This window comes from Magnolia sinica, chromosome 5 (genome assembly GCF_029962835.1).
Source record: "Magnolia sinica isolate HGM2019 chromosome 5, MsV1, whole genome shotgun sequence".
Lineage (NCBI taxonomy): Eukaryota > Viridiplantae > Streptophyta > Magnoliopsida > Magnoliales > Magnoliaceae > Magnolia > Magnolia sinica.
Window position 1 is genome coordinate 8,516,492 of NC_080577.1, and position 25,289 is coordinate 8,541,780.

Sequence of the window (25,289 nt, forward strand, 5' to 3'; positions counted from 1 at the left end):
TATAGATCGCAATCCGGGACCATCTATACCGTAGGATCAGAGGTGTGAATAGATCCATCTGCTCCAGTAGTGGATAGGCGGGCCATTGGAGCATTAATCTTCTGCTTTGCGAGGGTTTCAAAACTCGTGTAGACCGTCAGATCTTGAGAGCTCACCTTCCGCGCTTCCCAACAGTGGTAATCTTCTGCTTTGTGAGGGTTCCAAAACTCATGCAGACCATCCAATCTTGAAAGCTCACCTTCCTCACTTCCCAACACGGAGCACATGCAATAGGCTCTTGGCATAGGGAAAAAGTGATAATTGACAACTAAAAATTTCCTCTCGACACAAGTATTAGATTAAGCTGATATGTGTGTATTCCTCCGTTCAGGTTTTGTGTCCTTATCAACTGGTTGGATGGAAAATAAACATTCCAGTGGCCCTAAGAAGTTTTTAATGGTAGGTATCCCATCACCACCTTTCACTGTAGTGTGGTCCACCGAAAATTAATTTGAATCTGCTTTTTTTATTGGGTCATTCCCTGAAATGAGCTGTCAAAACGGTTGGACAGATTGGATGTAAGGCAAATACATCATGGTAAGCCCCACAGTCAGGGATCTACCGATACACGAGCGACGCCCGAGTCGGATTTCCTACTGACGGAAGTTCCTGCGCTGGAAGCTACGTGGGGCCACAGAATCTTCACACCACGACATAGTGCCTCACTCCCGGCCATGTATCTTTACCCGTTTGTTTCCATCTCGACTCTTCCTCCAAAATGGCCTTCTCCTCATCTCCTCGCCTCTTCAACCTCCATCTCTTCATCACCATCTTCCTCTCATTTTCTGGAATCGATTCCGTATCGGGCTGTTACACTTCCATCTTCAGTTTCGGCGACTCTCTCGCCGACACCGGAAACTTGCTCTACCTTAACAAGTCTTCCAACATAGGCGATTTCCCCTATGGAGAGACTTACTTCCACCATCCAACAGGCCGATGCTCCGATGGACGTGTAGCCATCGATTTCATTGGTACAGACATACATAAATGCATGCATTTCTACATACACCTAAATTGCATACATACATATTGGTTTTGTATCTGATTGAGGTGTTTGCTTTTTTGTTGTTGGAGAGCACAGCTGAAGCATTTGGACTTCCATTTCTGCCACCATATCTTGCATGTTCGGACGGTAGAGATCTCCGGCAGGGAGTGAATTTTGCAGTGGCAGGGGCACCTGCAATGGATGCTGCCTTCTTCGAAGGGAGGAAGATTGTAGGTATCATGGCGAACATATCTTTGGGAGATCAGATCGAGTGGTTCAAAGGATTGTTGCCTTCTCTTTGTCACTCACGATCAGGTAAGTCGAATATTTGACTCGACCACATCAACTCAGTCACGTTTTAGGAACAAAAAGGACTGAGACTCGGTTAACTCGGTTTGTTCGAGGTGCCACTGCAAAGGCTCACTGTGTCAACTCCACGTCTCGACCACAAAATTATTTGCGGGGAGTTGCTTGATACTGATACTCTGGTAGCGTATGACGCGTGATACACAGGCACTCAAAAATCGCACGGGTGTTATAACTGAAGGCTGCCGGCTGGATTGTGGGGACGCGGATTGCGTATTTACACTGTCAGTAGCCACGTTGCTACTGGACGGTACTCTCTTGGCCCATAATGATGCATGTGCTTAATCCACGCAGTCCATTCATTTTGGACCGTTATTTTAGGGCATCAGCCTAAAAATTATGCAGATCCAAATCTCAGGTAGAGTACACCATTTAAAAGTAGTGGCGATTGAACAACTATAGTTAAAAACTTTCTAAGGTCACTGTAATGTTTATTTACCATCCAATCCATTGATTAGGTCACGACAACTTGGATGAAGTGAAAACATAAATATCAGCTTGATCCAAAACTTCCGTAGCCCCAGACAACTGTTTTTATTTTTATTTTTATTTTTTTATTACTATGGGCTTACAATCATGACTGTTTCCTAAGGTGGTCCACCTAATATTTTGATCTGCCTAACTTATGTGCTTATGCCCTAAATTGAGCTGGAAAAATGGAAGGAGAGCATGGATAAAACAGATTCACCATGCTGGGGCCCACAGACCACTGTCTAGTCGCTGCTGGCAGTGTCGAGAGGCAATCGCCGCCGTCCGGATTGTGTATCCTACTGCCTGCCGTTAATTTAGTATTTGTTATTTATGGATGCTTGTTTAACGAAAAGAAGACTCGTATTTTCGAAAAAAAAATATATATAATAATAATAATAATTAATTAATTAAAGAAGCTGCCTACCTTTTGGGCTGTTTTGGTATACATTTATCACTTTTTAAAAAGCCAATTGGATTTCACGATTCCATTCCAATTAAAGGAGGGCCTGAAATCAATTCCATCCCAATTAAAGAAGGCGGGCAGGAGAGTCAATAAAGTCCACTTTTATGTACGTGTGATCCACGTCGATGGTCTGTTTTACCATGCAATTTTTGGGTCATGCCCGGCATGATTTTTCACAAATATCAGTAGCCCCACCTATCTTCTGACCCAGGTCTGGCGAGCGAAGTTCCTGGGCTCACCACACACGTGAGGCATTGACAGTGGGCCTACCTTGATGCATGTATTGTTTAGCTTATTCAAAATTGTTGTGGCGCACGGGGAGTTTTTAATGGCCAATCACCACTAAATATTTTGGTTCACCTGAGATTTGGATATATTTCGTTTTTGGGCTCATACCCTAAAATGATTTAGAAAACGGATGGAGAGTGTGGATCCAAAAAACCGGATGAGACAGGTGTGCACATAATCCATTCTTCCCCTCGGTATAAGCGCACCATGTGATGATGTCACCAAGACCAGTGGGCTCTACCACGATGTATGGGTTATATCCACATTATCCATCCATTTTGTGAGATCATTTAAGGGCATGACCCAAAAATGAGGCAGATCCAAATCTCAAGTGGACCATACCATGGAAAACAGCCCCGACAATGATCCCCACAGTTAAAGCCTTCCTAGGCCACCACTATGTTTATTTGACATCCAACCTGGATTAAGGGAAAAAATATCATATGTAAAACTTTGTAGCTCCTCAGAAGTTTTCAATGGTAGACATTTAATCTCCACTACTTTCTGTGGTGTGGTCTAGATTAGCTTTAGATCTGCCTCATTTTTGGCCCCATGCCCTAAAATGACCGTGTGAAATGAATGAATAGTGTAGATATAACACACACACACACACATATAACGGCAAGGCCCAAAAAACATGGTAACATCAACAATTACTAGATCCGTGGACTCCGCTTCCCTCTCGCGGAGCCGAACACGCGGCGTGATGTTTGAATGACCCGATACAAGGGGGGTCCACCGTGACGCTTGTGAGAAAGCCACTATTCATCCCTTTTAGCAGTTCATGTTAAGACTTGGGACAAAAAATCAGGTGATCTAAAGCTCAAGTCGGCCACACAACTGGAAATGGTGGAAAGGGGCTTCTTACCATTCAAGCTTTTACGAGCTCCAACATTATGTTCATATGCAATCCAAACCATTTATAAAACAACTCAACTGCTCACAAGGTCGTTTTCACTGAGATGAACTAAAAAGAACAAAATTATTAGCACGATCCAAAGCTTTGAGGCCTTATGAATGTTTTAATGGTGGGTGTAATACCTTCGTGACTTTTTCATGTGGCCAACTTGAGCTTTAAACCTACCTCAGTTTTAGGGTCATGCTCTAAAATGTGCTGGCAAAATATATGAACTGAGTGAATTTCTCACAAACATTATGGTAGCCCCACCTAGCTACAGACCACTGGACACGAAAGCCCCTCTCTCATGGTAGTTTTAAATAAAAGACATTGCCCCTTCTAAAAAATACGGGTCCTAAAACCGCATGTAATCCTTATAGCATACAATGCCAGGCAGTTATATATAATGGCCTAAAATGGTAGGTGGATTAATTTAAATATTTTAAAGTGGATCGTATGTATATCTGAAAACAGCACAAAAAGGCAGGTGGTTATTTTTAATTTTCTTCTCTTTTTTCTTTTAACATTTTTAACTGTCCCGTAATTTTTCAACAATTCAATGGTCAGCAACCAAAGTAACTTAATTCTTGGTTCATGGCACATTCAAACTTGGACCCTTCATTCTTACGGTTTTGATTCAAATTACTTGTGTCTCACGCGTGCAATTTCTAAGTGCATGCATGAGTATCATCCATCACCCTCTGCCAGAGTATCAAAGCATTTCTTCAGTGACTTTTACCTTTCAAGGAACTTGATGATCTCCAGCCAGATGACATGACATGCACAGTATCGTCGAGCCAGGGTTGGTACAAATGGACTCCACATGTGAGAGATCCAGACTGTTTATCTCATGGGCTCCAATGTGGAAAAATGTGTGGATGGATCATTATTGCAACATAACTCTACATTAGAATTGTTTACACCCATTTTCTTCCCCCACGTGGGCCAATGAAAGTCCACTAAGTGCCGACAGTGTGTGACTACAGCCATCTCAAAACATACTTTCATCCAAGAGTATCGTCGTTTGATTTTCTCCTGGCAATACGCATCCTGTCATAAATATGTAGGGCACAAACCCTTATGCCCATCTTTAGGAGAACAAATTGGCACATGACACATGACCATGTTTATTTTGTCCATTAGTAAGGCAACGTACCCACGATATCTATAAGACACCTGCCGAGAGAGCAGATGCATCACGAATTTGACAATAATATTATCAATGAGGCCGTCTCTCATAGTCCTTTTAAAATGAGAGATTTGCCTAGAGATGTTTGGAGTAGTTGTAGCATTCAAGAAAATTTTGAATATCTGAAAATTAGACTGATGTCCAAGCGAACCCAACCTATGTCAAGAGAAACGGACACATCAACCTGGAGGAGTCTAGAGCTGCATGCCGATCAGAATAAGTAGAGCATTAAAGGGTCTCGAAGAAGGATATGATCTGGTCGATAACAAGTTAATATCGGACAGTTTTAAGTCACTCATTAAGGAGATCAAAAGAGATAGAAAGATCATCCAGATGCCCTATTGGGGTGATTCGGTCTAATAGTCATTATCCCATTAGAACTAAAAGAATGGGAGATCTCAACTTAACGGATCTGGTCCATCACTGGTAACAGATCTGTAGTATGTGTCAAATCCCACTCCTATGATTAGGAACTGAGTGATCTAATCTAGGTTACTCGGATGAATGGACTTTATGGATCTCAAACCATGATGCCCCCTTCTATAGTGCGAGTCTTATCAAGGAGCATCTATGTAAAAGGGGTGAAAATCTAAGATCCGATAGTGTCAAACTTTTCAAAGACCTTCCCAGTTAGGAGCTTACGGATTTGCTGAGGAGATTTTTGTTCTCCAGAAAGCTAGCCATCGACTTAAGCACGAAAGATTTATAAGCAACAAGGAAACCCTAGTGAGGATTTTACCATCTCGATAATTCATAAAGGAAACAATCAAAGAAGAAATTGATGCCCTATGTCAAACACATCAACTTATCTTTTATTTATGTTTCTTTTCTTTTTCCTAACATAATTTAGCTTAGTTAACAGCTACTTTCTAGCGGCTCTTATTATAGTACTTTAAGAGTAGAAGTAATCTTTCTGCAACCTTAAGTTGTATATTGTGATCATTTAAGTTCCGATTTGGTTGAACACATCCGTTTTGATCGTCTGCTCTGATACATGTATTAGGTATTTATCATTTTCTTTAATTTATTCATTTGATTGTCTCACAACTTATTGATTATAATGAACATCAACTTCAAATATTAATGAAATCGCCAACATCTTGCCTTCTTTAATTTGAAAGTATATCTTCGTTTATTTGAGAATTGTTTTGAACTTAAATTGTTAGTGAAAGAACAAGCCCTTAAATATGTGGACTTATGTTTATATTATCATATGGTAGAAAGAATTCATTTGGAAATAGAAACCTCAAATGGACCACATGGCTTAGATGATGTTGATGATGATTGCTGACTGTCAGTTGTTTCTGCATGTTGTTTCCCATTTGAAGGCCATCAGTTAGATCATTTAGATTATCTATTTGGTAATTTTATGAATCGTCGTCCATCCATAATAGAGCTCACTACTCGAATGGTACTGATACTGATACCTTCCCTGTATTGTGGGAGTTAGGTTGTATTGTTTCTCACTGTAGGCCATATTGTCCATTTGCTTACTGGAAAATGCAATGGCTACTTTCTAAGGTGGGCTTTTCAATCCCAGCCTATCAAAATAGATACAGGGTTGTTGGTGGGTTTGTTTGTCAGAAAAAGCGTGTGAAGGTTGGTCAAAAAAAGACCAATGTCACCGGGGATGGGATTGGCAAAACGATCAACATCAACTCTCAACACCGCAACTGTTGGTGGGTTTGTTTGTCATCTTGAATTCTGCATGTTTTAGTATTACGGTCCTCTAGTTTTCCTCTGATGAGCGTTCAGGATCCCACACACGTGCTAACATGTTTATCGCATTTGTTTATGATTTTTTATATTGTTATGTAGTTATATAGTATTTCCTGTTATTTATGTTGTATTTGATGTCTTAAATCTAATTAGATTCTGCGCAAAAATTTTCGCAAAACTGCGAAAGTGCGGGATTTGTTTTTTTATTTCATTTAAGATTCTTTTCGATTTTGTTTAAGATTCTTTCTACAATTATATATATGGGTGTAAACGGGATTGTGAGGTATTCTAAGGGATTCTAAGGCATTCTAAGGCATTCTAAGGTATTTTAAGGCATTCTAAGGCATTCTAAGGGATTCTAAGGTTTTCAAAAAGGGTTCTAAAGTTTCTAAAAGGGTGGAGCAAGGGAGAGATTTGAGGATTACTCATGTCTGGTAAGTCCTATCTCTTTGTAATTTCTTCTTTCATAGTGAAGATCTGTCACTTTATGCCGTGGTTTTTTCCTGAAAAGGTTTTCCACGTTAAATCTGTGTTCTCTTGTGTTTGCTTGGTGCTCTTGGATTTCTATCCTAGATCCATCTCTGTTTGATTCCGAAAATTTCATCTTTGTTTGAAGGGGCCCGTTTCTCTTAACCTCCATCTTTTTTGGGTGGCATAATGGTCGAACGTGATGATAGTCTTTCCAATCCCATCCTCGATGAAGGCGATATTGGTCTTTAGCTGATCAACTTCCACATGCTCTCGATATACGCCGGACTCTATGTATATGGAAAAGAGCGACATGCACAAGCTAGGGGCAGCGGCCACTGCTGCCGATATAGTGGTGTAGTCACCGCTGCCGTCCTGAGCGACCGTCAGGTTCGTCAGGTAAGTTTTAAAAGGTGCAGAGTTAGTTAGGATTGGTAAAACAACCACCAACAAAACAACCCAAACGATGACCAAGAAGATACATAAGAGTTGAAAGATCCAAGATGGAAGGCTGATGTTTTTGTTGGCATCAAAGCAGGGTATTTCGAAAAGAAGTCAACCATTTGGATGACTAACTGACACAGGCATGGTGAGTGGAGAGGAAGATGAGAGTATTAGCTGTATAAGCCAAATCTTTTCTTTGCTTCAAGATAACAGAATTTTGCCTTAGCACAACTCAGATATCTGATGTAGAAGGAAGAAAGAGAGAAAAAAAAATTGAATTTTTCACTGTTGCTTCTTCACTTGTTTTTTTGCTCCAACTGGATCTATAGGTGCCCATTTATAGGTGGAAAGGCAACGGATGATGCGGTTCTTTTAAGTCAAGCTTTCAGATTTTGTTTTGGAAAATATTATATTTATTATTATTACTGTGATCGTTTTAAGTGGAAATGGATTCACTACTCCCTTGCCACCAACCAATAGCTGGTGGTCGGTGCTCTGTGGGCCCCACCATGATGTATGTATTTCATCCATGCCGTCCATCTATTTTTTGAGATAATTATATGGTATGAGATCAAAAATTAGGTATATACCAATCTCAATTAGACCACATTACAGGAAACAGTGTTGAATGAGTGTTGACCATTAAAAACCTTTTCAGGGCCATAAAATTTTTGGATCAAGCTGATATTTGTTTTTTCCCTTCATCTGGGCCTGTATGACTTAATCAACAGATTAGATGTCAAATAACAGTACAGTGGGCCTTAAGAGGATTTTAATGGCGGATATCCAATCACTATTGTTTTCCTATATATGGTGTGGTCCACCTGATATTTATATCCCTCTCATGTTTTAAATCAAGCACATTCGTAAAAATGGATGATTGGAATGGATGAAACACAGAGCACCGACCACTAGCCAGCAGGCTGGTGGCAGGAGGAGTCGCCAATCCGTTTATGTTTTAAGTCACTTTTCATTGAGATTCTGCAAGTGAAATTATTTATTTATTATTATGACTATTAGCTGGTGTCCCACACACCACCGATGTGACTGGTGTGCTGACGTCATCAAGTTCTGTGGGTCCCATCATGAGGTATGAGTTATATCCAAACCGTCTGTCCACTTGGTTAACTCGTCGTAAGGCTTGCTCCAAAAAAAAGACAGATTTAAAAATCAAGTGGACCACACTATAAAAAGTAGTGGAGGATTGAACGCTTGCATTGAAATCCTTTTAGAGGTCATAGAAATTTTGTATCAATATGATATATATATATATATATATATATTTATCTTCATCCAGGTGTGTGTGACCTTATGAATGGATTGGATGGAAAGTAAACGTTATGGTGGGCCCTACGAATGTGTTAATGGTGAGAATCATTGTCCCACTTCTATCTATGGTGTGGTCCACTTGAGCCTTGAAAATTATTCATTTTTTTGATCAAGATCTAAAATGATCTCGCCAAATGGATAAATGGCATGCATATGATAAATATATCATTGTGGGACCATGTAACTTTCATATTCGTTGAACCATTAGTGCGAGCTCGATGAGCGTTAACGCTCGTATTCGCACGACACGACCCACTGCAGCTAGGTTGCTAGTCTGTGGTACACCAGCCAATCCACTTCCGGTGAGTATAATGACTTTGGTGGGGTCCAAATAGTCTAAATCAAATACCTAGAATCAGACGGATTGCATGCCTACCATCAAAGATCCACCTAAGCTACGTCTGGAATTAGGTGCCTAAAATCAGACGGATTTTCCTTGTGAAAGTGAATAACCAATAAAAAAAAAAACAACCCAAGCGATGAGCGAGAAGGCATAGAAGAATTGAAAGATCCAAAATAGAAGGGTGATGTTTATGTTGACATCAAAGCAGGGTAATTTGAAAAGAAGGCGGCCATTTGTGTGACTAACTAACACAGGTATGGTGAGTGGAGAGGAAGATGAGAGGAGGAGAGGCGACAGATGAGAGGAGCAGAGAGGATAATTGCGTAGTGTTGAGTAGAGAGGAACATGAGAGAGAAGGAAACTTGAAAGTTGTATAGAAATCAGAAGCGAATTGCGTATTGAGTAACTCAGTACACTTACGCATACTGAGTAAACTCTGTGAGCCCCACTGTCATTCATGCAGTGTATCCACTCTGTAAATCTCTTTTACCACATATTTTTAGGGCTTTGTCCCAAAAATGAAGCATATAGAAACCTCAAATGGACCACATGGCTTAGGTGATGTTGATGATGATTGCTGACTGTCAGTTGTTTCTGCATGCTGTTTCCCATTTGAAGGTCATCAGTTGGATCATTTAGATTATCTATTTGGTAATTTTATGAATCGCCGGCCATCCATAATAGAGCTCACTACTCGAATGGTACTGATACTGATACCTTCCTTATATTGTGGAAGTTAGGTTGTATTGTTTCTCACTGTAGGCCATATTGTCCATTTGCTTATTGGAAAATGCAATGGCTACTTTCTAAGGTGGGCTTTTCAAGCCCAGCCTGTCAAAATCGATACAAGGCTGTTGGTGGGTTTGTTCGTTAGAAAAACCGTGTGAAGGTGGGTTAGAAAAAGACCAATATCGCCAGGGATGGGATTGGAAAAACGATCAACATCGACTCTCAATACTGCAACTGTTGTTGGGTTTGTTTGTCATCTTGAATTCTGCATGTTTTAGTATTATGGTCCTCTGGTTTTCCTCTGATGAGCGTCCAGGATCCCACACACGTGATAACATGTTTATCGCATTTGTTTATGATTTGTTACATTGCTATGTAGTTATATGGTATTTCCTGTTATTTATGTTGTATTTGATGTCTTAAATCTAATTAGATTTTGCGCAAAATTTTTCGCAAAACTGTGAAAGTGCGGGATTTCTTTTTTATTTTGTTTAGGATTCTTTTCGATTTTGCTTGGAATTTTTTCTACAATTATATATATGGGTGTAAACGGGATTGTGAGGTATTCTAAGGGATTTTAAGGCATTCTAAGGCATTCTAAGGGATTCTAAGGTATTCTAAGGCATTCTAAGGCATTCTAAGATATTATAAAGGATTCTAAGGTTTTTAAAAAGGGTTCTAGAGTTTCTAAAAGGGTGGAGCAAGGGAGAGATTTGAGGATTACTCATGTCTGCTAAGTCCTTTCTCTTTGTAATTTCTTCTTTCATAGTGAAGATCTGTCACTTTATGCCGTGGTTTTTTCCCGAAAAGGTTTTCCACGTTAAATTATGTTCTGTTGTGTTTACTTGGTGCTCTTGGATTTCTATCCTAGATCCATCTCTGTGTGATTCCGAAAATTTCATCTTTGTTTGAAGGGGCCCGTTTCTCTTAACTTCCATCTTTTTTGGGTGGCATAATGGTCGAACGTGATGATCGCCTTTCCAATCCCATCCCTGATGAAGGCAATATTAGTCTTTAGCTGATCAACTTCCACATGCTCCCGATATACACCAGACTTTATGTATATGAGAAAGAGCGACATGCTCAAGCTAGGGGTAGCAGCCACTGCTGCTGATACAGTGGTGTAGTCACCGCTGCCGTCCTGAGCGACCGTTAGGTTCGTCGAGTAAGTTTTGAAAGGTGCAGGGTTAGTTAGGATTGGTAAAACAACCACCAACAAAATAACCCAAACGATGACCAAGAAGGCACATAAGAGTTGAAAGATCCAAGATGGAAGGGTGATGTTTCTGTTGGCATCAAAGTAGGGTAATTCGAAAAGAAGGCGACCATTTGGATGACTAACTGACACAGGCATGGTGAGTGGAGGGGAAGATGAGAGTGTTAGCTGTATAAGCCAGATCTTTTCTTTGCTTCAAGATAACAAAATTTTGCCTTAGCACAACTCAGATATCTGATGCAGAAGGAAGAAAGAGAGAAGAAAAACTGAATTTTTCATTGTTGCTTCTTCACTTGTTTTTTTGCTCCAACCGGATCTACAGGTGCCCATTTATAGGCGGAGAGGCGACGGATGCTGCGGTTCTTTTAAGTTAAGCTTTCAGATTCTGTTTTGGAAAATATTTTATTTATTATTATTACTGTGACCATTTTAAGTGGAAACGGATTCGCTACTCCCCTGCCACTGGCCAATAGCTGGTGGTCGGTGCTCTGTGGGCCCCACCATGATGTATGTATTTCATCCATGCCGTCCATCTATTTTTTGAGATAATTATATGGTATGAGATCAAAAATTAGGTATATACCAATCTCAATTAGACCACATTACAAGAAACAATGTTGAATGAGCGTTGACCATTAAAAACCTTTTGAGGGCCATAAAAGTTTTATATCAAGCTGATATTTGTTTTTTCCCTTCATCTGGGCCTGTATGACTTAATCAACAGATTGGATGTCAAATAAACAGTACAGTGGGCCTTAGGAGGATTTTAATGGTGGATATCCAATCACTATTGTTTTCCTATGGTGTGGTCCACCTGATATTTATATCCCTCTCATGTTTTGAATCAAGCACTAAAATGATCCGTAAAAATGGATGATCGGAATGGATGAAACACATACATTATGGTGGAGCCCACAAAGCATTGACCACTAGCCAGCGGGCTGGTGGCAGGGGGAGTCGCCAATCCGTTTCCGTTTTAAGTCACTTTTCATTGAGATTCTGCAGACGAAATTATTTATTTATTATTATGACTATTGGCTGGTGTCCCACACACCACCGATGTGGTTGGTGTGTTGACGTCATCAAGTTTTGTGGGTCCCATCATGAGGTATGAGTTATATCCAAACCATCCGTCCACTTGGTTAACTCGTCGTAAGGCTTGATCCGAAAAATAAGACAGATTCAAAAATCAAGTGGACCACACTGTAAAAAGTAGTGGAGGATTGAACGCTTGCATTGAAACCCTTTTGGAGGTCACAAAAATTTTGTATCAATATAGTATTTGTTTTTTTTTTTTTTTATCTTCATCCAGGTCTGCGTGACCTTATGAACGGATTGGATGGAAAGTAAACGTTACAGTGGGCCCTACGAATGTGTTAACGGTGAGAATCATTGTCCCACTTCTATCTGTGGTGTGGTCCACTTGAGCCTTGAAAATTATTCATTTTTTGGATCAAGATCTAAAATAATCTCGTCAAATGGATAAACAGCGTAGATATGATAAATATATCATTGTGGGACCATGTAACTTTGATATTCGTTGAATCATTAGTGCGAGCTCGATGAGCGTCAGCGCTCGTATTCGCATGACACGTGCCCATTGCAGCTAGGTTGTTGTTGTGTCGTACACCATCCAATCCGCTTCCAGTGAGTATAATGACTTTGTGGGGTCCAAATAGTCTAAATCAAATACCTAGAATCAGATGGATTGCATGCCTACCATCAAAGTTTCACCTAAGCTACGTCCGAAATTAGGTGCCTAAAATCAGACGGGTTTTCCTCATGAAAGTGAATAACCAGTAAAAAAACAACCCAAGCAATGAGCGAGAAGGCATAGAAGAGTTGAAAGATCCAAAATGGAAGGATGATGTTTATGTTGACATCAAAGCAGGGTAATTTGAAAAGAAGGCGGCCATTTGCGTGACTAACTAACACAGGCATGGTGAGTGGAGAGGAAGATGAGAGGAGGAGAGGCGACGGATGAGAGGAGGAGAGACGATAATTGCATACTATTGAGTAGAGAGGAAGATGAGAGAGAAGGAAACTCGGAAGCTATATAGAAACCGGAAGCAAATTTCGTACCTTTATATAGAAATTGGAAGCGAATTGTGTATTGAGTAACTCAGTACAGTTAAGCATACTGAGTAAACTCTGCGAGCCCCACTATCATTCATGCAGTGTATCCACTTTGTAAATCTCTTTTACCACATATTTTTAAGGCTTTGTCCCAGAAATGAAGCATATAGAAACCTCAAATGGATCACATGGCTTAGATGATGTTGATGATGATTGCTGACTGTCAGTTGTTTCTACATGTTGTTTCCCATTTGAAGGCCATCGGTTGGATCATCTAGATTATCTATTTGGTAATTTTATGAATTGTCGTCCATCCATAATAGAGTTCATTACTCGAATGGTACTGATACTGATACCTTCCCTATATTGTGGGAGTTAGGTTGTATTGCTTCTCACTGTAGGCCATATTCTCCATTTGCTTATTAGAAAATACAATGGCTACTTTCTAAGGTGGGCTTTTCAAGCCCAGCCAGTCAAAATAGATACAGGGCTCTTGGTCGGTTTGTTTGTCAGAAAAAAATGTGTGAAGGTTGGTCAGAAAAAGACCAATATCACCGAGGATGGGATTGGAAAAACAATCAACATCGACTCTCAACACCGCAACTGTTGGTGGGTTTGTTTGTCATCTTGAATTCTGCATGTTTTAATATTACGGTCCTCTGGTTTTCCTCTGATGAGCATCGAGGATCCCACACACATGCTAACATGTTTATCGCATTTGTTTATGATTTGTTACATTACTATGTAGTTATATAGTATATTTTGTTATTTATGTTGTATTTGATGTCTTAAATCTAAATAGATTCTGCGCAAAAAATTTCACAAAACTATGAAAGTATGGGATTTGTTTTTTATTTCATTTAGGATTCTTTTTTATTTTGTTTGGGATTCTTTCGATAGTTATATATACGGGTGTAAACGGGATTGTGAGGTCTTCTAAGGGATTCTAAGGCATTCTAAGAGATTCTAAGGTATTTTAAGCTATTCTAAGGCATTATAAGGTATTCTAAGGGATTCTAAGGTTTTCAAAAAGGGTTCTAGAGTTTCTAAAAGGGTGGAGCAAGGGAGAGATTTGAGGATTACTCAAGTCTGGTAAGTCCTTTCTCTTTGTAATTTCTTCTTTCATAGTGAAGATCTGTCACTTTGTGCCGTGGTTTTTTCCCGAAAAGGTTTTCCACGTTAATTTTGTGTTCTCTTGTGTTTGCTTGGTGCTCTTGGATTTCTATCCTAGATCCATCTCTGTGTGATTCCGAAAATTTCATCTTTGTTTGAAGGGGCCCGTTTCTCTTAACCTCCATCTTTTTTGGGTGGCATAACGGTCGAACGTGATGACCGTCTTTCCAATCCCATCCCCGATGAAGGCGATATTGGTCTTTAACTGATCAACTTCCACATGCTCCCGATATACACAGGACTTTATGTATATGAGAAAGAGCTACATGCTCAAGCTAGGGGCAGCGGCCACTGCTGCCGATAAAGTGTTGTAGTCATCGCTGTCGTCCTGAGCGACCGTCAGGTTCGTCGGGTAAGTTTTGAAAGGTGCAGGGCTAGTTAGGATTGGTAAAACAACAACCAACAAAACACCCCAAACGATGACCAAGAAGGCACATAAGAGTTGAAAGATCCAAGATGGAAGGGTGATGTTTCTGTTGGCATCAAAGTAGGATAATTCGAAAAGAAGGCGACCATTTGGATGACTAACTGACACATGTATGGTGAGTGGAGAGGAAGATGAGAGTGTTAGTTGTATAAGCCAGATCGTTTCTTTGCTTCAAGATAGCAGAATTTTGCCTTAACACAACTCAAATATCTGATGCAGAAGGAAGAAAGAGAAGAAAAACTGAATTTTTCAATGTTGCTTCTTCACTTATTTTTTTGCTCCAACCGGATCTGCAGGTGCCCATTTATAGGCAAAGAGGCGACGAATGCTGCGGTTCTTTTAAGTCAAGCTTTCAAATTCTGTTTTGGAATTTTTATTTATTTATTATTATTACTGTGACCGTTTTAAGTGGAAACGGATTCGCTACTCCCCAGCCTCCAGCCAATAGCTGGTGGTCGGTGCTCTGTGGGCCCCACCATGATGTATGTATTTCATCCATGTCATCCATCTATTTTTTGAGATAATCATATGGTATGAGATAAAAAAAATTAGGTATATACTAATCTCAATTAGACCACATTATAGGAAATAGTGTTGAGTGAGCGTTGACTAGTAAAAACCTTTTGAGGGCCATAAAAGTTTTGGATCAAGCTGATATTTGTTTTTTCCCTTCATCTGGGCCTGTATGACTTACTCAACAGATTGGATGTCAAATAAACAATACAGTGGGCCTTAGGAGGATTTTAATGGTGGATATCCAATCATTATTATTTTCCTATGGTTTGGTCCACTGATATTTATATCCCTCTCATGTTTTGAATTAAGCACTAAAATGATCTGTAAAAATGGATGAAACACATACATTATGGTGGAGCCCACAAAGCGCCAACCACTAGCCAGCGGGCTGGTGGCAGGGGGAGTCGCCAATTTATTTCTGTTTTAAGTCACTTTTCATTGAGATTCTGCAAGCGAATTTATTTATTTATTATTATGACTATTGGCCAGTGTCCCACACACCACCCATGTGGCTGGTGTGTCGACGTCATCAAGTTCTGTGGGTCCTATCATGAGGTATGAGTTATATCCAAACCATTCATCCATTTGGTTAACTCGTCATAAGGCCTAATCCAAAAAATAAGACAGATTCAAAAATCAAGTGGACTACACTGTAAAAAGTAGTGGAGGATTGAACGCTTGCATTGAAACCCTTTTGGAGGTCACAAAAATTTTGTATCAATATGATATTTGTTTTTTTTTTTTTATAATCTTCATTCAGGTCTGTGTGACCTTATGAACGGATTGGATGGAAAGTAAAAGTTATGGTGGGCCCTACAAATGTGTTAACAGTGAGAATCATTGTCCCACTTCTATCTGTGGTGTGGTCAACTTGTGCCTTGAAAATTATTCATTTTTCAGATCAAGATGTAAAATGATCTCGCCAAATGGATAAATGGCGTAGATATGACAAATATATCATTGTAGGACCATGTAACTTTGATATCTGTTGAACCATTAGTGCGAGCTCGATGAGCGTCAGCGCTCGTATTCGCACGACATGTGCCCACTGCAGCTAGGTTGCTGGTGTGTGGTACACCAGCCAATCCGCTTCCGGTGAGTATAATGACTTTGGTGGGGTCCAAATAGTCTAAATCAAATACCTAGAATTAGATGGATTGCATGCCTACCATCAAAGATCCACCTAAGCTACGTCCGAAATTAGGTGCCTAAAATCAGACGGGTTTTTCTTGTGAAAGTGAATAACCAATAAAAAAACAACCCAAGCAATGAGCGAGAAGGCATAGAAGAGTTGAAAGATCCAAAATGGAAGGGTGATGTTTATGTTGACATCAAAGCAGGGTAATTCAAAAAGAAGACGGCCATTTTCATGACAAACTAACACAGGCATGGTGAGTAGAGGGAAGATGAGAGGACCAACGACTACGATCCCACTTACAGATGCCCAAATGGTCTCAGAATAAGATGATTCCAGTCAGGAATGAAAGAGCACTAAATTACCTTTCAGACGACTAAAGATCGACCCAATCCGACATCAAACGATGGAGTTATGGGCGTCTCTGTTGGATCGCGCGATTTAGAATGAAAGTAAAATTCAAGACTGACGACTGGGATCCCACTTACAGATGCCCAAATGGTCTCGGAATATGACGATTCCAGTCAACAATGAAAGAGCACTAAAGTACCTTTCAAATGACCAAAAATCGACCAAATCCGACATCAAACGATGGAGTTATAAGCGTCTCCATTGGATCGCTCGATTTGGAAAGATTAACAATCTATATTGAAAATTGATGATTGAAGAGTTCCAATGTGCTTTTGGGATATCGAAAGGTCTTTGAATTCGGTAATTCTGGTCCCATTTGGAAGCTTAAAAAGTTACCATTCCAATGACCAGAAATAGTCTAAATTCAACCTCTGAAGAGAATTTCAGTCAGGAATGAAAGAGCACTAAATTACCTTCAAGATGACCAAAAATCGACCCAATCCGACATCAAACGATGGAGTTATGGGCGTCTCTATTGGATCACGCGATTTGGAAAGATTAACAATCCATATTGAAAAATGACGATCGAAGAGTTCCAACGTGCTTTTGGGATATCGATCGGTCTTTGAATTCGACAATTCTGGTCCCATTTGGAAGCTTGACAAGTTACCATTCCAATGAGCAGAAATGGTCTAAATTCGACCTGTGAAGAGAGAGTTGTGAGGGTTACTATTGGACAAGGAGATTAAGGAAACATTCTGAACCGACAACTACGATCCCACTTAAGTATGCCCAAATGGTCTCGGAATACAACGATTCCAGTCAGGAATGAAAGAGCACTAAAGTACCTTTCAGATGACCAAAAATTGATCCAATCTGACATCAAAGGATGGAGTTATGGGTGTCTCCATTGGATCACGCAATTTGGAAAGACTAACAATCCATATTGAAAAATGACGATCGAAGAGTTCCAACGTGCTTTTGGGATATCGAACGGTCTCTGAATTAGGCAATTCTGGTCCCATTTGGAAGCTTGACAAGTTATCATTCCAATGACCTGAAATAGTCTAAATTCGACCTCTGAAGAGAGGGTTATGAGGGTTACTATTGGACAAGGAGATGAAGGAAACATTCAAGATCGACGACTACAGTCCTACTTACGAATGCCCAAATGGTTTCGGAATAGGACGATTCCAGTCAGGAATGAAAGAGCACTAAATTACCTTCTAGATGACAAAAAATCGACACAATCCAGCATCAAACGATAGAGTTATGCATGTTTCCGTTGAATCGCGAGATTTGGAAAAATTAACAATCCATATAGAAAAATGACGATCGAAGAGTTCCAATGTGCTTTTGGGATATCGAACGGTCTCTGAATTAGGCAATTCTTGTCTCATTTGGAAGCTTGACAATTACCATTCCAATTATCTGAAATAGTCCAAATTCGACCTCTGAAGAGGGAGTTATGAGGGTTACTATCGGAAAAGGAGATGATCTACTTGCAAGATAACATTCCAAGGATTAGGAGTTCCTTAACCTGTGAGCCCCACTTGACCAAATATTAAGTTCAAGAATATTGAGCATAGCATGCAGAATAACACCTAATCCTTTTTCTTTTGTTTTTCTGTTTTAATTTCTCTTGTATTATCTAACGCATAATTATTTAACTCAAATTCGAGCATAAATTTCAGGTTCTCGTTTACATGTATCACGATCTAAAAATAAAAATAAAAATTTAATCATCTAACTCTCAGGTTTGTGGACATCCATTGGGTGGTCAGAAAAAGATCCAACGGTCTTATTTCAGCAAGCGTCTGTGAATCAGTATTGAAATGTCAAAACCTGGGATTTTAACTTGATTAGAGTGGGTTCCACAATTTGGGCAGTTTAATTTGAGTTTATACATACTAATTTCGTTAGAGTGGGTTCCACAATTTCCACTCAATAAGTGGATGTGGCTGATTTTTATATATGGTGATTGCCGTGACTTGAAAAAATTACTAAACGGCTTGGATGTGCACAGACATGAAAGGTTGGTAGTTATTCGCTGAGCGGACAGTTGTGGTCCTTCTGGTAGATTCGAGACCTCATCCATAGGAAAACAGTACGCAATCTCTGGAAATTTACGAAAGGGAAATATCAAGTGATTGTGGACCACCATCTCGAAAATGGTGCTGATATTTCCATACCGGGAAATTAAAGAAATCATATAGCGTCCAACCAATCGTCCACTCTGTCAGCGAACAGGATTCCTTCCATGTAGGGCCAAATCCCAGCTCTTTGATTTGTCATCATACAATATAGCTGGTTGCTGGATGTGGCTAGGAGTGGCAACGAGCCATGTTTTGCTGGGCCTGTTCTGACATTTAGGGACGAAGGCCAGAGCCTACCTGACCTGGCATGGGCTGAATATTTTGATTGAGAATGGACCTAAGATGACCTAGAATTTGATGTAATTCCTATTTCCCACATGAATAATCCTAATCTATCCATGAATCAAGTGGGCCACCCATGCACAAAAAAAATAGACATTCAAGTGGAACGAAATCAAGGGTCTACATTCATGATGAATGGGTTTCTTAATTGAATATTAGAATGACATATTTGTAAGTTATACGAGTTGTACACATGAAGTTGGGTTGGGCCGGCTAGGCCAAAATAAGTGGACGCCAACCCTGGCTTGAATATTGATTGGACCATGCATGCCAGGCCCAACCCTGGATCAAGCCCGGGTTTGTCAGTCTGGCCTGGGTGCCCATTGCCACCGGAAGGTGTGGCTAGGGTTTGTAACAGGCTAGCCGCATTGTTTTAGGTTGGACATAGACATGTTAGCTTGGCCTATGGGTTGGGCTTAAGTTAGCCTGACTTGACATGGCCTAACCCAGCTCAGCCTACCCAACTTCATGCGTACATGTGATTCATTCAACTTAGGTGCTGTTCTAAGCATTGGTTAGGCAACAAATTTATCTTGCATATAGATCTTGATTTTCATATTTATAAATGTCAATTTACTTGTGCATGTGCGGCCCACCTGATCAAGGGATGGATTAGTAACATTCAATCGATTTCGGGCCGCATTGGTAGATTTTCGGCCTGGCTGGGTCAAGTGGAGCAGACTAACTGGTGCAATTTTATATTTTGTTTGTAAGAATGATCCTAATCTTCACAGGCTGCCGCAAATTCCTGAGGGGATCTCTTTTTATGGTGGGATCATTTAGCAGCAACGATTACTACCACCCGTTCAACAATGGATGGAGCTTAGAAGAGATCCGGACCTTTGTTCCTCGAGTTGTCAGTAACATTAGTTCTGCAGTCCATGTGAGTAGTAAAAAGAAGAGGAATTCCTTATTTGTCTTTAAGATTACATTCCATCAATCCATGTAACTTTGATTTGTTGGATTTGAATTGCAGATTCTGATCAAACATGGGGCCATGACACTTGTGGTCCCAGGCGGTCTGCCTTTGGGCTGTTTTGCCTCAGTTCTGACAATTGGAGCGAGCTGGGACAAGGAAGACTATGACAATGAAACTGGTTGTCTAAAGAGATGGAATGAGTTACTCCAGTACCACAACCATCTACTGCAAATAGAGCTGGACCGGATGCGGGACCTCCACCCTCATGCTACCATCATCTACACTGATTATTACAATGCTGTGTTGCGTGTCTACCGCTCTCCTCTTCAATTCGGTGCGCTCTTGCTCTTCGCCTCCTTTAGTAGCAGTCAATGAGGACAATGAACCACCCACTCATCACTTTACACTTAAAGGGGTGCAAATGGGTCATGCAGGGTCAGGCTGAGGTTAGCCTTGTATCCAACCCATAAAAATAATAAGGTCAGAATCTAGGCACTGGACTCAATCCATTAAAACTCGGTTATCCATTTTTCCAGCTCATTTCAGGGCATGAACCTAAAAATGAATCAGATCCAAAGCTCAAGTGGACCACACTACTGGAAACAGTGGTGATGATGACACCCACCGTCAAAACCTTCCGAAGGCCCACCGTTATGTTTATTTTCCATCCAATGTGTTCATATGATCACAGAGAACTGGATGATGGGAAAGCACAAATATCAGCCCTGATCCAAAACTTTGTTGCCCCACAAGAAATTTTTAATGGTGGGCGTTCAATCACAACTGTTTCCTGTTGTGTGATACACTTGTGCTTTGGATCTGCTTCATTTTTGTATTCATGTCACAAAATGAGCTGGCAAAACTTATGGACAGCGTGGATAAAACTCATACATCACAGTGGGCCCAACAACGCCTGCCAGGGTCACTAGGCAATCATCCGCTTTTATTTATTTAATGGTTGGGGTCTAGATCCTGAAAATCTGACCCATTTATCTCATGGGTCAGGTATAGAATTAATTAATTGAGAAAATTGATCCAGTACTCTCTAAATTACAGTTCTCCTAATTGCATCCATTCACTCGGACAATCCTATCGATCCATCTGAACTGTCTGTTCACGTCAAAACACATTTTATGAACTATCATGCTAAATTGCACTGATCGGGTGATCCAATCCATCCTTGATCTGGCCTTATTTTCTTTAACCATCCCTTTTCTAATAATGTATTTGGTTTATTTTCTCTGACCATCTCTTTTCTAACCATGGATTTGGTCTTACTTTTCTAGCCATTCCTTTTTCTAAACCATGAATGGGGTGGTTATGATTGCCTAACAAAAGTGATTCTTCAAAATCATACCAGTCCTTGATGGGTCCTAACAAATGGATGGATAAAATCGTTGATTGAACCTGTTTTTGTGTAAACAATCTTGACCATCCATATTAGAGTTCATTGATTAAATGGTTAATATTTGTTAGAAGTAGCCCATGAAATGTGTTTTGAATATAATGAACAGTTTGGAACAATGCATCAGACTAAATGTCCCAACACAACTAGGAGAACTATAACTAGTGCAGTAAGAGCATTGTAGTATTTCTCTTATTAATTAATTAACCAAATGTTCACACTTCTCCATATTTATACTGGCTACTTTCCGTGGGTTTGGGTTGGGTCCAAGCATGATTTGGGTCCATTTTTGAAAAATCACAAGCTACACCCATTTAAAATCCCTGTCTGAGGCAGGTTGATGTCGAGAGGTCCATCTAGTAATAGAGAGCAAACCTTTAGACCCAAACTTGTTCCACAGGGTCCAAATTTGGACCCTGAACCATTCATCCATGGTCCAGGTCCAATAACCTGTCAGCTCAACCCAACCCATTTGCACCCGTACCTGATGGGTCAATGTAGGAAAAATACCACATACAGCAGACAATTCTAGATTTGCAGACTAGAAATAGAAAAGCAGTTGACGTCATTGCATTGCAGGATTTAGCAAAGGAGCTCTGTTTGCATGCTGTGGATTCCGTGGTCCTTACAATTACAACTCCTCTGTCCCATGTGGTACCCATGAAGCACGAGTCTGCAATGACCCATCCTTGTATTGGAACTGGGATGGGAGCCACCCCACGGAAGTTGGGCATAGATTGATTGCAGACGCTGTAATCAGTGGACTATATGCCTTTCCACCCATTATTAGTCCATGTCCACCACTGGGATCACATGTTAAACAACCTCATCGCCGCATCAAGAGCCGGAGTTTAAAAGTATCGGTGTAGCACATGGTATCATTGATATGCTACCCAATGGCCCATACAAATATATGCAGTTAGCAAATGTGGTGAAAGTTACTCAATTCCTCATAGGATTTGGAATTGCAGGTGGGTATAACTCCTATGCTCGCTATGGTCATTACGTTTCCTCTACTCTTGAGTTATAATTACAACTTTAAAAACATATTGCATGTGATTGTGATCGATGGGCCAGCACGCTTTCTTCCACCAATGTTTATGTCATGAGAGTGGAAATATAAGTAATGGCTATTAGCACTTATTCTAAGGGTTTAAGGGAATCGGTATGCACGTCATTTCTTCTGCGTGGAAAGTTATGTAGTAGGAGTGGTAATGTGTCGGGTTTCAGTTGGTTGGGGTTAAGCTTTTGGAGTGAATGGTTGTTTGACATGCCTGTCCAATTAAAGGTATGCACAGCCCAAGGAAGGCCCTTTTCAGCCTGGGTTGGGCTTGACCTACCCGAGCCTGATGTCCATGTAGCAAGTTAATGCCCGCTAGTTGGCAGTTCAAGAACATTCTTTTTAACATTGGAGGGCTGGGAATTTGGCTGGTGGGCCCCACCCATTTGCCACCATGGGGAGAAACAAGAGATTAAGCAATTGTTAGTATGTGAGATCATAATCAATGAGACACATGATCAAGGACCGACTGACATGCATGGTAAGTTCATTCGTGTGGGCCAACATTTCATTGATGAAGACATTGCCAAGGTTGAATCCACCGTGGATGGACCATTCCCTATCAATTTCCTAGTTTTAGGAGGAAAAAACAAAACAAAACAGAAAACACTAGCATCTTGGCCCTTTTTGAGGTGAATGTAGACAATTGCATCATTTCTTCCTCAGTCGTCTATCTGCAGGTCACTGATCAACGGATTAGAATTTTTCCTGTTGAGAATTTTCACGGGCATGCTCCATCCATGGTAGCTTCCATCAGATCAAGGGTCTGGATCACTGAAATGTAGGGCCATCTTCTATAAACATAAAGCGTGAGTATACCATGCATCGGAAGTCATGCTCATGTACAGGTTCACTGCACACGTGGCACATATGTATCAAATCCAAATTGAGGGCCTCAAGTAAATGGCGATGGCCCAACAATCACAACGATTAGGTGATGTGATTATCTAAGTGGAGGCCTTCAGGTGGGCCTTTAATCCTCAATTATATATATAGATGGCTTGTTGTACGTATAGCTCAATGGAGCTTTAAACCAACATAGCACACATGTCCACTGGACGGTTCAAATAAAAAAGAGAAAAAGAAAAAAGGAAAAAAGAAAAGAAAATAAAAGAAATGAAGAAAACAGTTTAACGGTCCTGCCACGAAACGGTGGGTTAACTCTTAAGATTGCACAGTTCGGATAATCCTAACCATGTAATCAGTTGCCAGTGTGAATATAAATTAACCTTTTTATACCTAGTGATAGATGGGCCACGTCATCTTTGCTGTACAAAGTGTACAGGGATCAAAATTGTTGGGGAAAAAATTTGACAAGTCAATAAATCAGCTTATGGAATAGACCAACTATACTGACATGGCCTGAATTCACCAGGCGCCGAGCCTAACCGAGGCCCACATGTTCGAAAAGCTAAAAGGAGAGACATGGCTCGAATTTACCAGGCAACAAGCCTATCCGAGACCCACATGTATGAAGCCCCAAGGCAAGTTCCCTAAGGAGGTCGATACACCTTCAAGGACACTCAAAGGGTCCCTCACACCGACCTAATTCATGGGTCGGTTGCTAATCAAGTACAGGTCAGCTAGACCTTGGCCTAACCCCAATTCGGTTCATCTTTTAGATCAGACTATGGGTCGGCCGTCAAATAACGATATGAGTCAACGAGCATAAGTCATCTAAACATACTAATATTCCGAAATCAGTTGACGATCGGCTGAGCCCTAAAATCTTTCTCATCTGGGCGCTTGAAGCCGAGTGAACGAGTTGGCTCGATATTAAATCCTCTTCCCAGATCTTCGGAGAATAACGTCCGATTCCGAAAATCCGGGAGATCGAAGATCTTAGGTTTGCCATAGATTATGATCAATCCCCGTCATGGAAAATTCTATATGCCACGGGATCGCGTTGCTTCTATAAATGGAGAGTTCGCCCACGGTGAAAGGTACGAGACATCTATTTCTCACCCCAAAACTTTTATCATTAGATCCAGATTCCAAGTCGGACTTAGGCATCGGAGGGTTCTTTGAACTAGCAGGATCTCCTTTGTCTTCTCCTTGTGCAGGCACCAGGTGCTTGAGTGCCCAAAGGGAGTGAACCGAAAACTGCATCAACAAAAACCATGCCAAATTCCTAACTGTTTGGTTACCTGCAATTGGACAGATTAGAAACAAACAGATTTATCTGAGAAGAACAAAATCCCAGTAATAATATACCCGACCCATGCGATTTGGGCAACAACTCTTCCATGGCAGCCCAATCAGATGCACTGGTCCTCTATTCACACACCACGTGTACATCCAAGATGGCCTGTAATGCTAGTTGTTGTACCATATTTCTGACCGCTATTGAAATAGCCAAAAATAAATAAATAAAATACACGTCTCGTTTCTTGAGAAATGTATAGTGCGTGAAATATTTTTAGAGATATTTGGGGTGCTTTTTACGAATGTACAACTGGCACCGAGATAAATGATACACGTAAGATGAAAATGAAGCATGGTCAAGAAGTTCAAGAGAGAAAAGTAGTTTAAAAAAAAAAAAAAGAGAACGGTTAAAAGCACACATGTCAAGAAAAGAAGGAAAGATCTGAAAGACTGAAGTAGTAGTGGTTTAGATCTCGTAGCGGTTGAAATAAAGTGAGGCATTTGGAGTGTGTCCAAGAAATCTATAAATAATAAGAAGTTTAGCAAGATAAGTCATCTCATACCAATCTAACAAACAAATTAAATTTATTTTATCTTTCTTACGATAGCTTAGCTTTATCCTATAAGTAATGATAATCTAATAGTGGTAATCTTTAACTGTAATCTTAGTCTATATATTTACGTTCGATTAGTTCTG

General features: G+C 40.4%; 1 protein-coding gene across 1 annotated transcript; it reads left to right on the forward strand.

Moving 5' to 3' along the window:
- The first annotated feature begins 723 nt into the window (after positions 1-723).
- On the forward strand, positions 724-22,530 carry LOC131245344 (GDSL esterase/lipase At1g31550-like). The gene is made up of 5 exons (XM_058244735.1): positions 724-1,010; positions 1,121-1,339; positions 19,798-19,946; positions 20,040-20,316; positions 21,967-22,530. The coding sequence occupies exons 1-5, from the start codon at positions 758-760 to the stop codon at positions 22,254-22,256; spliced, it is 1,188 nt and encodes a 395-aa protein (XP_058100718.1). The 5' UTR covers positions 724-757; the 3' UTR covers positions 22,257-22,530.
- Positions 22,531-25,289: the final 2,759 nt, after the last annotated feature.